Source organism: Spermophilus citellus (genome assembly GCF_964194105.1).
Source record: "Spermophilus citellus genome assembly, chromosome: 9".
NCBI classification, from domain to species: Eukaryota; Metazoa; Chordata; class Mammalia; order Rodentia; family Sciuridae; genus Spermophilus; species Spermophilus citellus.
In genome coordinates, this window is record NC_138191.1 from 21119406 (window position 1) to 21135989 (window position 16584).

Genomic DNA, 16584 nt, shown 5'->3' on the forward strand with positions numbered 1-16584 from the left:
CTATCTAATACAACAGATGGACATGCTTGCCGCCGTTCTAGGAAGATATTAAAACTTCTAGGGAGGGAAGTTCTGTTTTCTAAGAAAACTTCCAGGATCCCCAGCCATGATGATTCTTAGGACAGGAGAAGTAGCGGAGTGTGTGTTCCTTGCTGGGTTTATTTTTGAAGGATGATCACATGTAAGGAAAAAGGTCAGAGCAGATCTAAAGCCTGGGGTCAAGCCCGGGATGACAAGGGTACATCTCCTTGGTTGGCAGCATGTCCCAAGCAGGGTGTCAGTTCCTTTTAAGTCCACACCAAGACTTGAAGTTAGAGAGCTGGGTCTGTTTCCGGAAAGTTGGGGATTGGCAAAGAATGACCAAGCTGAGGAGCAGAGGCAGAAAAGAATTGCAGATCTGCCAGGAGAGGGGCCACCTGATGGCTAGAGCTTGATCCCATCCAGGACACTACCACAACCACTAGCCTGGACCCTGGATGGGCATGAAGTCAAGGGGATCAGAGATGGGGAAGGGTGAGCTGGAGAACTAGAATGGACCATCCAGGGCGGCTACAGTCAAGGGGTGCCCACAAGGCAAGTCAGACCAAAGCAGAATGGGAAGGACTGGGACCAGAATCTGATCAAAAGCCAGAGAGAAGCTGGGCACATGTTGGCACCTGCTTCTCATCCCAGCTAATCAGGAGACTGAGACAGGAGAATAGCAAGTTTGAAGCCAGCCTCAGAAACTTAGGAAGACCCTGCCTCAAAATTTAAAAAGAAGTGAGAAATAATATTGAAGGGGGCAAATTCTGTTGAAAGAGCAATATTATTATTTTGTACCCAGTTACTCCTATCATGGAGGCTAGTCCCTTGGGTCTTGAGCACATGGCCCTGTGACTCCAAGAGTTTTCTCCTGGGCCCCAGAGTGCCCCATGGCCCCTGCACAGGGAGAAAGCCCATGTGTGCCTCTCACCTGCCTTCTTGTCTGCTTCTTTGCAGGAAAGCGTGGACTTGGGAGAGATCATGTTCTCCCTCTGCTACCTGCCCACGGCTGGCAGGCTAACCCTCACGGTGATCAAATGTCGCAACCTCAAGGCAATGGACATCACAGGCTATTCAGGTACCTCTCTTACTCATGTGGCCTACCATGCAACCTCCCCAAATCCAGACATTAAGATTTGGTTGAGCGTTCAGGAAGAAAGAGCAAGACCTGTGCTATTCTTAGACTAGGAGCACCAGCTCAGGAGGCAAAGACCTGCATCCACTTCTGTCCCTTCTTTTCTGTGTAAAGGCTGTGGTTTTTGTGTTAGTTTTCCTTCACTGTGACAAAATACCTGAGAAAAATCAACTTAAAGGAGGGAAGGGGGGCTAGGGGTACCTGAGTGATGGAGCCTCTGCTTAACATGTGCAAGATCTTGGATTCAATCCTCAGCATTGAAAATAATTCATAAATAAAAGATTGATTTTGGCTCACAGTTCCAGAGGTTTCAATTCATGTCCTCTGGGCCCTATTTCTTTGGTCTGTGGCAGCATGGGACCTCATGGTGGGAGCACATGGCAGAGGCCTGTTCACCTCATGGAAGCAAAGAGAGAGGAAGAAGAGGGGCCAGGGTCTTAATATCCCTTCAAGGGCATGGCCCCAATAACCCAACTTTCCTCCACCAGCCCCTACCTCCTGAAGGTCTCCACAACCTCCTATTAGTGCTATAGGCTGAGGACCAAGCCATCAACAAATTGGCCTTTAAGGGCCATTCAAGATCCAAATTATTGCAGTTTCCTAATCTGAAAAACGAGTTAATCCACGTGAACGTTTAGCCTTGTGCCTGACACATCATGAGCACTCAGTAGAGACGAGCTATTACCACCATTCTTTCTCTTAGAGGAAGGAGAGAGAATCCGAAGGAAATATATAGGAGACAAAGTAAAGACAATCTTCACAGTTTATATGAGGCCCCAGGACTTCAAGAAGGGTTTGGTCAAGTTTGTGCAAATGTTCGCAGGCCCACACAGGCCTAGGGCAGCAGCCCTGTGTTCTGAGTCAAAGGAGCAAATCCACTGAAAAGCAAAGCGCATTTTTATCTGAGCCTTTCCTGCAGGGCTCCCAGCCTCAGCCTCAACACCAAGGGAGCTGAGCTCCAGCAGAATAGAAATACAGTGCCATGCCAGCAACGCAGGAGAGGCTTGTCTGGAACAGGCTGGACATGGCTTGATCCTCCATGATTCCACAAGTGTAGAATTAATTCTACAGGTGGTCGTAGAAGTTTGCACTTGGAGATAACGAAGAAGCAGCTTGAGGCCTGGGAACCTCCTTCTCCATCAGCTCGAATTGCCCCCAGGAGTAAGAGAGATAAAGCCTCCCAAACAACAGCTCAAGCTCAATGGTTTGTAGAATGTTCTGGACATTTAGGACAGCAAATGGGGGGAACGTCTCAGTTTGTTTCCCTAGACCCTCTCCAAAGGGCCCTTCTAATGATTCCAACTAAGAGTGTAAAACCACTCAGGAGACAACTCTGAACTTGGCTGGGAATGTATGGAAAAGTTTTCCTTTGTATTTGTTGATTACTTATTCTCTAGAAGACTCCTAGGTATAACCACATTTGCCATACAGGGGAGAAGGTCCTGCTGAAAATACCTGGGGCAAAGAGCAACCTCGTGAAGGTGGAAGAAGACGAGGTATCAGGCCTAGGAAACTGTGGTTTTAGGAAAGAGTGGTCAGGAAATATTAATTCAGTATAACCTGCATTTATTTACTGCACTTCCTCTTCCATCTCCCCTACTGGCAATTGAGCCCAGTTGCTTTCTACCACTGAGCTGCATCCCCAGCCCTTTTTATTTTTTATTTTGAAACATGGTCTCTCTAAGTTGCTGAGACTGGCCTCTAATTTATGATCCTCTTGCCTCAGCCTCCCCATGTACCTGGGATTAGGGGCATATGCCACTGCACCCGGTTTATTTACTGCACCTTTGAACCTCTGGGAGCCTCTGCTTCAGCTTCCAATTGTCTCTGTGGTACCCTTCACCAGGCCAAAAGCCCCCCAAGGAGACCCCATCCCCCCAACCTCCTCTATCCACCAAAGCTGCTGACACACATCAGGACACAGTGAAGAGCTTAGGGAACCTTTGCTGACATGCAGAAAATTCTCAGACAGCAGTAAGTCAGCTTCCCTCAAAATACAGCCAATGTCGATTTCATTTTAGTACCGAAATAAGTGTGTGCTGGGGACAGAAATTCACTAAGGACTCTTGGGGCTCCTGAGGGAAATAGGATTTTGCTGTCCTGGTCCTCGCACTATCTTCTCTGGTATAATTAAAGTGATGTGCAAGAGAGAGAGAGAGAGGGAGGGCTCATAGTAAAGCCATAGGTAATCACAGAGACTGTTCCGGATCAGAGGGTTCGGGGCGAGAGGTATTTTTATGCCAAGTTCTAACATCCCTCTCACAATTATCCCTCTTCTCTACTGGGTTTTGAAATCTGGTATTAAATCTCAGCTGCATTCTGAAAAGGTAGGGGTCCTCTTTGCATCAGAGATGTCTATTTTGTTCACCAATGTAAGTAAGTTTGTGGAACATAAGAAACATTCATTAAATACAGATTAGTGAATGAAAGAGCGAACGTGTTTGTGGGTATTATGAGGACCTTGGCCCCGAGGGTGGCACAGGGCATGTGTGGGTGCCAGGGGCCTCTCAGACTAGATTTCCTGTTTTCAAAGATGAGTTTGACGTTGCCTTCAGCTGATCCAACACCAGTTTGATGTTGGACTGATCTGGGGAGTGAATGGAGTTTATTAATTGCCTGTTCCAGACATACATGGCATTGACCTCTAAAACCAAGGATCTTTCTGTTTTTCTTGATCTAAAATCCCTGAATCAATTCTCTAAACCCTTCTGCTAGGACCATAGCAATTAAAACTGTACAAAATAATGACAAGGACCAGCATGCTGCAAACGGTTGGGGAAGAGAGTCAACCCTCTCATCTGTGCCACAGCTGGTCTGCGCTGCTTAGAATCTAGGGGTCAAAAATGTGAAAGCTTTGAAATCAGACCTGGCTTCAATTCTGAAGCAATTTCCTTCATTCCCCCTAAGCCTCACGTTTCCTATTGATGAAATGGAGATTTGATGATAAATATTTCATAGGGTTGATATGAAGTTTGAAGGAACCTGATATGTATACAACTCTTAGCAGAGTGCCCAGCACATTCCAGATGCTGGATTCTGGTAGCTTCTGTGACAATGAGGTTGAAATGCACTGCTGGTCTTTGTGCCCCCTCAATCCGCTGCAGAGAGGAATAGGCCTCACATATCACCAGAGGCCAGCATTCCACTAGACACCATAAACTTTTGTCTGGGAGATCCCTAGGGAACAGTCATCTCCGCTCAGCCTTGTGAGAGTGTTGGTTCCTGCGAGGAAATAGGTTCACTGAATTATAAATTGGATATGCCTTATAGGGATGAGCAGAGTTGGGGAGGGGTGCTGAGGCATGGGCCCAGCGGCCCATGGGACAAGCGGCTCTGCCTATATTTTTCCAAGCCTCGTGACATGAACATTTGCTCTTGAGTGGGAGTATATGAAATCAGGTACAACGGAGGAAAGGGCAAACACTTGGGCAAACTCATGCCTGAAGACACTTTCTAAAGCTCTGCGCTTCCTGAAGACGTTGAGTGTTAAAGACAGGTCTCGGGGCCAGCTCTTCTCACCTGTCTGCTAGGACCTAAGCAGTGTCCTGGGGCATGTCCATGGAGAATGGAGCCCGTGAGCCAGAATGCTGTCTCCTGTGGGTTCATTCCTCTCCTCCCTGTTTACTGAAAAATCCCTCTGAGAGGGGGCCCTTGCAAATGTGTACTCAGAGACAGCAGGTTGATTGAATTCCTCATGGTCTCCCCAGTTCCTCCATAAACTTAAGTGTCCCCGTGGTTAAGGCACAGCTGCCACTGTCACATTGGTTAGTCAGCAGCTTATTTACATGTCTACAGAATAACATTAAGGCTTAGAGCTTCTGGTCGGGTGCTGTAGTTTCTCTAGTTTCCACCATGGGTATGCACCTCATCTGCCCCTGAATGAAGCCAGGGAGCCTGAGGGCCGAGTGGGTCTTGGCTGCCCAGGAGATAGAACCGTGCATCTCTGAATCGCAGAGCCAGGGAGCGGCTGCCTTGACTAGCACCTCCTGACAGATTCACATGAGCCCTGGCTTCTGGGCATAAAGGGTGTCTTGGCACATCAGCATCTCAACAGCTATTATTACCTGTGAGTCACCCTCTTGTTTCTTGAGCCGTGCAACATAAATACTAATTATGACGGTGACCAAGACACCTGTGCTATGAGACACAATAGGTGTCACTTCATTTGGATGAGTAGAAAATTTCAGGGTAGAGTGATGACCATGAAATACCTATTCAGAAAACGAACAAAGAGACAGGATCAGGAGGCACATGGAAGTTTAGTAAAAAAGACGTCTCTTTGCAGGATGGAGAGCATCCAAGATCCCACTGAGAAATGAAATGTCAACCAGCTGCCCTGAGTCTCAGGAGACCACCTCACTCCCTCCCCTGGCCAAAGCTCCCTCCCCTTCTACTGTTCAGAAGTTGGCAGGAAATGGCTTCCAGGGAAGCAGAAAGCAGGGCCACTTCCTCCTTCTTGATGCCCAATGGCAATGAGATTATTGGGACACTGGGACCCAAAATCATGTTGTCAGGTGGGGAGGACATGAGCGGCATTGCGATTGTCGCTGTTCATTGCACTCTGACATGTGGCTCTTTCTTGGCCATCTTTGAGTTCTATTTTTACCCTCTTTATCCTTTGGTTAATAATGTTGGCAAAGAGAAGAGAGAGAGAAAGACACACACACACAAACACACACTTCATAGACTCCATATAGGTGAAAGAAACAGTGCTTTTGTCAGCTTCAACAGCCTTTTGAGCCAGCCAGCCATTGTGGGACTGAGATTCAGGGCTAGGAACTGCACACCCCTGGGCAAGTGTCCTGTCTGAATTGGGGCTGGCTTCCCTATTAGTGAAAGCCCATTAGGCAGTCTCCCACGAATACCCAGGTAGCTAAAGATCCTGTTTATTAAGCACAGAGTCTCCTCGGAGACAGGTGCACTACATAAATACAAGGTGGTTTAATTATTTCAACAACCTACCGATACCATCTGAGGAGCAGCAGCAGGTCTAGGGCTTCAGTGCCTCTGCTGCAAATGATGTTTGAGGACATCTGTTGAACACATTCCCTTCCCTTTGCACTGCCCCCATTGGCACAGATCCCTACGTCAAAGTGTCCCTGCTTTGTGATGGGCGGAGGCTGAAGAAGAAGAAAACAACCATAAAGAAGAACACTCTCAATCCTGTCTACAATGAGGCCATCATCTTTGACATTCCCCCAGAAAACATGGATCAAGTCAGCCTGCTCATCTCAGTGATGGATTACGATCGGTAGGTTCCAGTCCCAGAGGGACACGATCCCCTGCCCCCCGCCCCCACTCCAATGCAGCATAGGGCTCTTTGACCTTGGACCTGTGGTTCAGATCTCAGATGCTCATTGGCTTCCACTCTGGCTCCACCTACGAAGGGCACAGGAGTTTGAGAAAGAGTCCAGACTCCCCCTTAGCAAAAGTCTCCAGCCTCCTCTCCCAGCTGCTCTGTTTCCATTGATGAGGCAACTTTACCAGTCAGCGTTCCCTGAATTCACCGTTCTTATTGGTCCATCTGGCACCAAGTCCTACCTACCATGTGTCCTTTAGAATACCTTTCTGTCCTCTCCACATCTGTGACTACTACCACTCTCACTCTAGGATAGCAGCTGTTCAACCTCCATTCCTCCCTTCCCCGATCCAGCAAACAGACAGGACACACCTTCCTGGACACTTTCTTTCTGGTCCTGCCCTTTTCAAGATCCATCAATGGCTCCTGTTGTCCATGATCTTGACCCGGCATATCCATCCCACCTGACCTCCCCTTCCTTGAATTTATTTCTTCTCGACTGTTTCTCCTGCTTTCCCATCAAGACTGGCTCAAAAACACTTTCCAACTACGCCAGCCCCCCATGATCCCTTCTGTCCAGATGTTACTTTAGCTGGAGGCAGAAACCATGCAATAAACCCTCTGTCCTGGGTTTTTAGCTCAAGTTCTCAGGCATACTAGGTGTTTCATGAACAGACTTGAGTGATGATTCACGTTCTTCCTGAGTGAATCAATCACACCCCACCCCTGGGGACATGGAGAAACGATGCTCAGAGCAGGTTGATTTATTTCCAACATGTCTCCAGAGAGGCTGTAGGATGCTGGTTAAGTCAAATAAAGGAAGAGACAAACTCTCCCAGTTTCCAGAGTCGGGCCACCTGCAACTGTGTCCTGAGATTCCAAACAAGTTTATAACCTTTTGTTCATCTCTCCGTGTCCAACCCTCAGCTGAGGAGGTCAGGCAAAGTCTCCCAGACACTGATACCCCGAGGCCCTGCCAGGCATCCGTTTCAGAATTTGATGCACTGGGCAGAGTGGCACCTGGAGGGACTTTCCTTTCTGACAGCGTGTCTTATAGCCAATGTTGGGACCTATGCTTCTCCCTCAGAGTGGGTCACAATGAGATCATAGGAGTCTGTCGTGTGGGGATCAATGCTGAAGGTCTGGGAAGGGACCACTGGAACGAGATGCTGGCATACCCACGGAAGCCCATCGCACACTGGCACTCCTTGGTGGAAGTAAAGAAATCCTTCAAAGAGGTGGGTGAGGTCACCTGGTCCCTGGCATGTTTGCTGCATGGCAGTGTGGGCTGGAGAATGGCAGTTGGCTGCTGCGCCTCCCTCAGCCTTTGGTGGGAAGGGGGCATGGGGGCCACATGCTTCTCACCCAGTGTGTAACACACTTTAGATGGGGAAAGAATGCGGAGGCTGCCTGGCAAACAGCCCTGATGTCAGCTGTTTGAAAGCAACAGTGAGTTCTTAATGGAAAATAAAAACTTTGAAGAAGACTTCCCAGCAGGCCACTGTGCCAGGCCTAAAAAGCCTTCACCAAGCTGGTGGGCCAAGTGAGTCCTTTAGGAGAGAGCCCCGAGGGGGTGAGATCAGAACTTGGCAAGAAGTTCTACCTCTGTGGGAACAGTGAGTTCCCTGGGGCTCAAGCCCAGCAGTCACTTGGCAGTTTTCACAGACTGGCTGGAGATGTGGCCATAGAGCAGATTTCTTCCTCTTGTGAAGGTTGGTTCTCACCATTGTGGGGGGCAGGAGTGTGGCCTCAAGGTGTCACACTTTCTGGCTGAAGCTGGATTCCATCAAAGCCGTGGACTGGGCGTCCTGAGACTTGGGCTTCCATCTCGGCCCCTCCTGACTTGCTGTACAATCTGTAGCCTGCCACTCTGTCTCAGCTACCAAGAAAATGTCCCTTTGAGTAATGCCCCATCTCCATCCACCAGACCCCACCAACTTAAGATCCTTTGATCTGTCACTCTGGGGACCTGCTTTTTTCCCAATTGGCTTGGGATATGGGGGTGACCAGGCAAGTCTGGAAGCTCATTTTTTAATATCGTATACTCCAGTATATCCAAGAAAGCTGGGCGTTTATTCTCTCATCTTAACAGGCCTCGACCCTACTAAGTCCAGAGAGCTGTACAAAATTGGAAAACTTTAAAGCTTTATCCCTTCCATCCTATGATTCCCTCAATTTAAAAGCAAACTCACCTTAAAAACAGTTACCCCCTCCCACTACACTGATATAGAAAAGGTAGGCGTGGAAAAACCCCGGGGACCTGCCGGCTTCCTTTGCTTCTCAGGGTGGACAAATCATTTCCACCTGCTTTATAGCAGTAGGAAGTATGCCGGGAGAGACTGGGAGCTGAGGGAACTGGGCCCAAGGAAACTCGTGGGAGATGGTGGCTTCCCAGGAGCTAGGCCCATTGACTTACCTCTCCAGGTAGCCTGTGCTTTGTGAAGCTCCTGACCTATGGCCTGTAAGGCAGCATCAAGGACTCAGGCATAGATCCAAGTTCCTGTCAGTTGAGGCCTTGGGTTTCTGTCTCAGGGATGTCTTGATTTTCCCACAGCTGTGGAGCATTAATGCGGCCAGACCCTCTGTCTGCAGCTACCCTAAGGTAGCCCTCCCCTCTCTTCCAGAAGGGCCTCCCTGCAGTGGGGGTAAGGTACCCACCACCAGCCACAGGGGGCGCTATTGGGTAGGCAACCTGATGACAATCTAGGCCCTCACTAAAGGCAGTGTGGATTCAACCCAGGAAGTGGCCATGATAACCTGCCCCCACATCTCGTGGAAATATTTAGGAATAGAATAAGCATACTAAACTGTTTAGAGTGGCTTAGGGGTGGGGCAGGGCATGGAATGCAGCTAACACACCTCTGGAGCAGACCCCTTGCAGCTAACCCCGTTCCCCATCTTTGCTTTTTAGGGAAACGTTGACCCTAAGCGACCACTGGGCCCAGGAGCCCACAGGTTGCACTGTGACTGACTTTCTCACCTCCACACTCTGTGATTACCATAATCCATCAAGCTTACCAGGCTGGGTCTGCCCTTGGCAAAGGAAGTAACTGGTCAGAGCAGCAGCTGGAGCAGGGGTGTAGGGTACCACCCAGGTGCCAGAACTGGGCCCCCGAATAACAATGAATACAACCTAATTAAGTCAAATAATTGAATCCAAATTCTGTTTCTTTGAGAACTCTGACTCACTAGTCCAGACTACAAAAGAAAGAAAGATAATGTAGAATCAAGCCCTGGAAAATGAATATTTGATGAGACAGTAAGAGGCAAGTAACAGTATATGGAAAACGAAAAGAGAATAAATTGATTCAGATCCTTTGGGTTTTTTTTTTTTTTTCTTGACCTCACACACTGTGCGCCTGAGTCTGCCCCTCCCCCCCTGCTATCCTACCATTTTCTGCTCAGCTGATCATTTCTCTGTATAAAGAAGCAAAAAAATGACATTCATCTCGGCAACTTAGGATAGCAATAGTATGTATTTGTATAGAATTTTCACTGACACTTTTAGCACCCACGGTTTTACGTATCTTTGTAAAAATGCATCTAAACCCCACCAGGCTGATATTAAGTGAACCTCTGGGGTTCACGTGAAGCTTTGAGCTTGAACATACATCTTCTCAGTCACCTTGAGAGCTCCCACTCTGCCTTCTTTTTGGTTCTGTTCTGGCCATTGAGCAAGAGCCTTGTTCCTGAAACTTAGGTCTCCTATTTGTATAATCCATAAAGAAATCTTCTCCAGCTCCCGGGAAGATAAATGGCATCCTATCGGTAAGCACTCCATATTTATCTTGCACCTTTCTCAGCAGAGCCTCAAGTGTTGTGATCATTTCTTTTTTTTTTTTTTTTTTTTTTATTAATGAGAACAGAGGACACCATACTTACGGGCTGGTTTGGTGCTTAAAATAAGGTTGAGGAGAAACAAATTAACTGAAAAGGTATTTTTCCCTGCTGGGATCTCTCATGAATAAAAATTCATTAAGCCACAACGAGCGCCCTTCCCCAGCTGCAGCGCCAGCCCCTTCCCTCCCAGCACTCCTGCCAACGTTTTGTTTGTGTTGTCACCACACACAGGGACTGGTTGACCAGTGACTTTCTCCAAGGTGCTTTATCAGGAAGGCCAACTTCAGATCATCTGCCAGAGATTTTAGATCTCTGTTGGAATGTTATCCTTTTCAGAACAAAAGACCCTCCCCCTGGAACAATAAATTTCCCGCCTGGAGGGGACAGGTTCTGTGCTATTTCAGAGCCATCTCCATAAGCCTGGGAATCATTCACCTTTCCATTGTCCATGAACCTCATCTCCTCCCTTTGTTTATCTTCATAGGCGAAATCAGGGACTAGCAGGAGAGCCAGTGTTCCTTCTTCATTTGTTCTGGATAAACAATTATGCTCTGTGTGACTATTCTTTGGGCTGTTATATAAGGGGGAAAAGGTATTCTGTGTAGCCATTTCCTGTTTTCTCCTCTGACCTGGCCTATCAATCAGATTGTTTAAGTAGCAGGCTCACCCAGGGGAGAAGCCAGTAATTACAATGTACCTTTCACCAACATTAAAGGTTGGAACAGGAAAAAAGAAAAAAAAAAATCCAACTCCTAAAATGAAGGTCTGCTAAATGAAAGCATTAGTGATCGTCTTCTGTCACTTTCTGGTTAAGAAACACTTGAGTCAGAAGTCACAGTGGGCTCAACAACCGGGCATTTATTTATCTAAAATATCTCACCAGGGAAACCCTCGGTTGTGATTTCATTCACGTGGATGCTGCAAAGCAGAGAGACTACCACCTGGAGTTAGGAGTAAGTACCTGGTGTGGACCCAAGGAGGTTAGGTTTCTTATTACATTTTGTGTCTCCTTCCCCTAGTACAGCCACGTGCTAAGACAGAGGCAGGATGAAGGGGAAAGAGCACCCAGCTGGGAGTGAGGAGACCTGGTTTCAGGTCCTTGATCTGCCCTAACTGTCTACCTCCTGACACTACCTGTGTCCTTGTTCTCTTATTTAAAAGAACAAAAGGGTTAGCCTGGAAGATCTCCTAAGCCTGTGTCCATTCTGACGTGCTGAGATTGCTCAGGTCTAGGTCATGTCATGGTGGCCAGCGATACCTGATTGTCCGGTGCTTGGTTAGTTGTAAAGACCTTCAGGTTGGCCTGTAAAGGGAGCACTAAGGAACCCATGCAGAACAGGGCTCAGAGAAGAACAATGCAGACTGTCCCTAGGACTGGGGTCGTGGAGGTAGTGCCTTACGTCTGGTCTCCCCTCAGCTTTGTGAATTTCCCACTTAGTCTTCCTGGCGTGGCTCAGCTCTGCCTAGAGACAGCCATGTTGAGTAGGGAACTGTATCTTCCTCCAGTCACCTCCAGAGGTCCCCAAATGCATGGTTATAACCTCTACTCAGCCCTGTCACTCCACAATGGAGACCCCCTAAGCTCATGAGAAGAAGGAGGTTCAAGGCTGCCCTTGTGGTTCAGAAGACCATCTTGACCACTTACTAAAATCCCTCCCTAGAGCCGGGTCTCACAGGCATTAAGAGAGTATTCTGTCTCCTAAGCCCACGAAAGGGCGAGTGAGCAGGGGACACTGACACACTCTGAAGTTTCACCACCCCAAGACAGGTCAAGAATATTCATGGGGTCCGATCCTTGCCTGGGAGACATGGCTACGGCTATGACTGGCTTTTCCATCTGAAGGGTTGAATGGCCCAAGGCCCAGGTCCATTCTCCCTCAGCCCTCCTTCACTCCATTACATCTCATTGCATCACCCACTTCCACAGAAGGGTAGCCAGGCTGAGAGGAGGCCATCAAGGAGTCAGAGAGCTGGGGAGGAGAAAGGGTTTAGAGGGGCCCAAAGGGGAAAGGGTCCCTGTCCTCACACCTCCTACCGCTTCATAAGCCCGGTGTGAATGCTCGTAGGAAACAAAAGGCCAAAGAAGAGAGCCCAAGACCGAAGCAATATCAGGCTTTTTTCTTCTTTTTTCTTTTGCTGTACTAACAGCTCCCAGACAAATTGCTAATAATTCATGATCGTGGGTTCTTGGCAGTAATGCCACACTCTGCAGACTGCCTCTTTCGCTGCTAACATAATCTGATTTTCAGTGTGAAAAATGGCTGAAGCACTCAGAAATGGTCCAGTGGTAGCACCTTATTCTCACTCTCTCTCTCACACACACACTCTACATTGTGAAGAGAGCCGAAGTACTTCTGCAGTAGTCTTTTTTTCTTTTTTCTTTTTCTTTTTTTTTTTTTCTTAATCAAGTATTCCAAACTAGAAGCTGTAAGCTGTTTTCCCTATGTTTTTGCATGGCTGACAGCAAAATTCAAGAAAGCTTACTGAAAAGCTGGGGAAGGTGAATTCAGTGCATGGGCCAGTTAAGTTTAGGAAGTTACAACGTTAATTCCCTTGGCGATCAGTAACTGGCGCTTTTTCTCCTCCCCACAGTGGCAGGGCAGAGCTGCCAGCTTCGACAGCGAGAGCTCATGCCCGTCTCCAAAACCACCTCCGACGCCATGAGCCGCGAGGCCGAGCCACACCAATGGGACTCAGCAACGTTCTTTTCGCACTTGTTCAGCCGTCTAAATGCAGTGTTGTGCAACCGCGGTGCACAGTGGCCGTCTTCTGCTCCAGAGTCTTAACTGCTCCTGTGTGTAGGTCAAGGCCGAGACACTTGTCGTGTGGTCAGATCTGTCTTAGTCTTTTCTGTCTCCCAGGTGATGTTTTTGTGGTTTTCACTTTGTATGGGTCTGCTGTCAAGAAAAGAAGAAAGCAAAAATCAAAACAAAACAAAAATCAATAAGGGGAGGGGAAAAAAAAGGTTGGAGAGCCCAGAAGTCAGTTCTGTAAAATGAAATGTAAAATAGTAGTGGTCTTTGCAGGAGAGGTAGATTGAGTTTTTTAAGATTTTTGTGTCTCTCCCAACCTCTGCCACCTTGGAGAAGGAGGCAGTGGTGTGGAGCTATGGCTACCTTTTCAGTGCCCTGCAGGGACGGTGCCAATCAATTCAAGAGTAAGTGTTACTCTTTGAAGTTCTTCGCTGGTGTGACTTAAAACCAAGTTGCGGGCTCCTGATCCCATGTTGAAATTACAGGACCTCTGCGGTGTTTGTGAACTTCTGCTGATGTGCAGGGGCTTCTCGCTTGCCTTCCTTATTGGCTTTCCTCCTGAACTGAAACCATCTTGATTCCTCACGGGAACTTAGTCACTTTCTTTAGGAATGATTCTGCTAAAACCTAACCATGCCATATGTCTTCTGATGCATCACAGTTAATGATCACATTTGTTTGAAAACAGGATCTTTGTTCTCGAAAATAACCTTGGTTGTAAAGAAAGACAGGCGCATATGTTCCAGAATGATTTCTGCATTATACATAGCTTTGTAGTTTTATGAAGTGTCAAGCAGCTGTTTTTCAATGCCTCAAGAGATCAAAAGAAAACCTAGATAGAATATTCTTTTCTGGATGGGAGGTTTCAAAGTCCAAGTCACAGCTTGAGTCCCTCTTTCTGGGAAGAGGAGCTTCTTGGTTGAAATCCAGTCAGCCTGAGCCTATTTCAACCCCCATGGACTCTGGGACAGTACTCATCTTAAATTTAGTTCTATAAATCACTAAGAATTCAGTGTTTGTTTTTGTGATAGTGAGGGGTCTGTTTTTGTTTTTTCCTTTAGATCTCTACCTTAGGCCAAATTCAGTTTAGAGAGAAAAAAAAATGTTTGAACTAATCTGTATTGTAACGACACATTCCTGTTGTGTTAGTAGTGGCCTTTACACCAACCCCTATAACTAGGCTGATTTGCTCAATCTCTGTCTGTATGGTCCTGGGAAGCACACAGAGGAGGGTTTCCACTTCACGTTGTGACTACACAGTTCCAACTTCCAGAGCTGCGAGAATGTCCCACACATTCAAGAAGCAAGTCAGGAAACAAACCCCATCTTCCAACCATGGAAGGTTAAGAACATCAAAACTATTCACACACTTTGTGTCTTCTTCTTATATATGTCACATGCCACAAGAGGAGCAACTTAAGAAAGTAACCCTCATTTTAAGCCAAGTTACCAGGTTTCTCTGCCAATATAACTTTAGCTAATGTCTGCTAGCCCTAAAAGTGACCAGATGGGCTAACAGGATATCATGGCAAAAGAAGTTTCCAACCTAGAAGTAGATAAATCTAAACTCTACTCTGTGTCAAGCTTTAGGCCAAGGACTAATGTGCAAGGTCTTCCTAGTCAGGTAGTCCTGCATTTGAAGTGAGAGGGAAAAAAAAAAAATCGTGACCAGACTCCTAGCAGGTGACAAACTTCATTGTGTTTCTTGACTCTAGACTGACCCCATCAAGATGGCCACCTTAATCATTGAGCAGATGCAGCAGGTCTTGCAACTATGAAGGGGACAGTTGAGTTCCCTGGGTTACAAGGAGCCCAGAAATAGTGTGAGAGGCTCCTCCCAGAATTGAGCTCAAAATGCATGTCCAGCTGCCATCTATAAACCCTTAGGCAGGAGAGGATGGCCCATTCTAACCTTCTGGAGGAGGGAGTGTGATCAGTGTGAATTGTGGGATTGCATTGTTCATCTGAGAGATTTATATCCAAGTAGCTTTCTCCCACAAGGAAACATTCCAACAGTTTCAGATCATTTCCTGAAAAGATTATGGCCAATCCCATAGCACCCCAACCAACAACTATTACTATGGCTCCAGCAGGCTAGGCAAATTCCTACAGGCATGGGAACCCACCCAGGAAGGCTCCTGGACCACCCCCCACCACACACACACACACACACACACACACACACACACACACCCCAGCGCCATCAGGAGAGGACAGTCCTCCACCTGACGCATGAATGAGACCTAAAGAGCTGCCAGCTTCATCATCTAGCCCAGTATCTCTCCCTTGCAGATGAGAGTAAATTGAAATACAAGTTTCAGAATACGCCGAAATTCAAAGTGATTCATTTGTCCTCTGCTTCCTCTGGCATGAGAATCCTCCTGGGTGGTAGTTGTGGGCTTTGCTGAAGTTGCGATAACCAGGGCCATTTGCACACAGATGTTGATTTAAAAAACACAAAGTTCCCTTCTCCTTTATTTAGCAGTGTTTCTGGGCTGTCCCCTCCCCCTCTGCGATTACCCAAGATGTTAATTAATTGTATCATCATTTAAAAAATTATGTTGTTAATTACTGCTTTGTGTCTTCCCACCCCTGTCACAGCCTGGAGTTTTTATTCAATTAAATCTCTGTCTCTTGCCCATTTCTCCTGTCATTTTGTGTTCCTGAGGTTGGGCAGGCAGCCCACGCATAGGATACTGAGAAGCTTTTAGTTTTAATGTTCATTTCACACAGATAACCACTTCCCTTCAATCAGGGGGACACAGAAGGGCTTGTTGGTTTCTCACTCTGCCCCAGGAGTAGCTGCGTACCCCACCAGACTGGAACCCACCTGTGCTTTGTCAGGCTTGCGGCTCACAGAGCATTTGGGACACAGACTCTGCTGTTCCTTCAGCTGTTCAGCTCTACAAGCAGCCCCTCCAGATGCCGAAGCCTCTCCAGGGAAGTGGGTCACATTGGTATCTGGAAAGTACAATGCTTTCCCCCACCAGGAGAAGAATCCTGCTAACTCTTGTAAAACACAACTTGGCAAAGCCGTGGGAAAATACTATTCCAGACTCAAAAATTTAAAAAGAACATCCCAACTTAATAGGATAGCCTCTCTGCTCCACCCCCCCCACCGCCCCAGCTTTTAATTAATTAGAAGGCGGCCTGTAGAGAGGAGAGTGGAAGGTACATCCATTTCTACACATCTGCATCTAAATTACTGATGCTCTACAGGAAGCTGAACTGCTGAGAGAAGCACTCCGTTGCCTAAGGAGGCCACTCCCTCCATGCTAGTGCCTTCCATCAGGTCAGCCAGCAGGATTCAGTGATGAGCTCTTCATATCTACAGCTAATACCCAGCAGGGTAAAAGTGTCTGTCAGTATGGGCTGGGTTGTGCTGCAATAACAACCTTCAGATCTCAGTGACAGAAAACAGAAAAAGGCTTATTTCTCTTGCTATGTGCCCACCATAGGTCAATAAGGGGAACCCTGCTTGTGGTATTTATTCAGGGGACTCAGGATGACCAAGGAGCCAACATCTCAAACATTGC

The 16584-nt window shown here is 47.3% G+C and overlaps 1 protein-coding gene across 2 annotated transcripts in view; it reads left to right on the forward strand.

Moving 5' to 3' along the window:
- Positions 1 to 15655, forward strand: part of SYT6 (synaptotagmin 6) — a gene marked incomplete at its 5' end in the record, with an annotated part of 60867 nt that extends 45212 nt beyond the window's left edge. Inside the window, 4 exons of one of the 2 annotated variants that reach the window (XM_081305499.1) lie at positions 979 to 1099; positions 6236 to 6407; positions 7543 to 7693; positions 12888 to 15655. In XM_081305499.1, coding sequence (XP_081161625.1) covers positions 979 to 1099; positions 6236 to 6407; positions 7543 to 7693; positions 12888 to 12959 — 516 coding nt within the window. In that variant the 3' untranslated portion in view covers positions 12960 to 15655. The remainder of the gene's footprint in view (positions 1 to 978; positions 1100 to 6235; positions 6408 to 7542; positions 7694 to 12887) is intronic. The other variant, XM_081305500.1, reaches the window with a different exon arrangement.
- Positions 15656 to 16584: the final 929 nt, after the last annotated feature.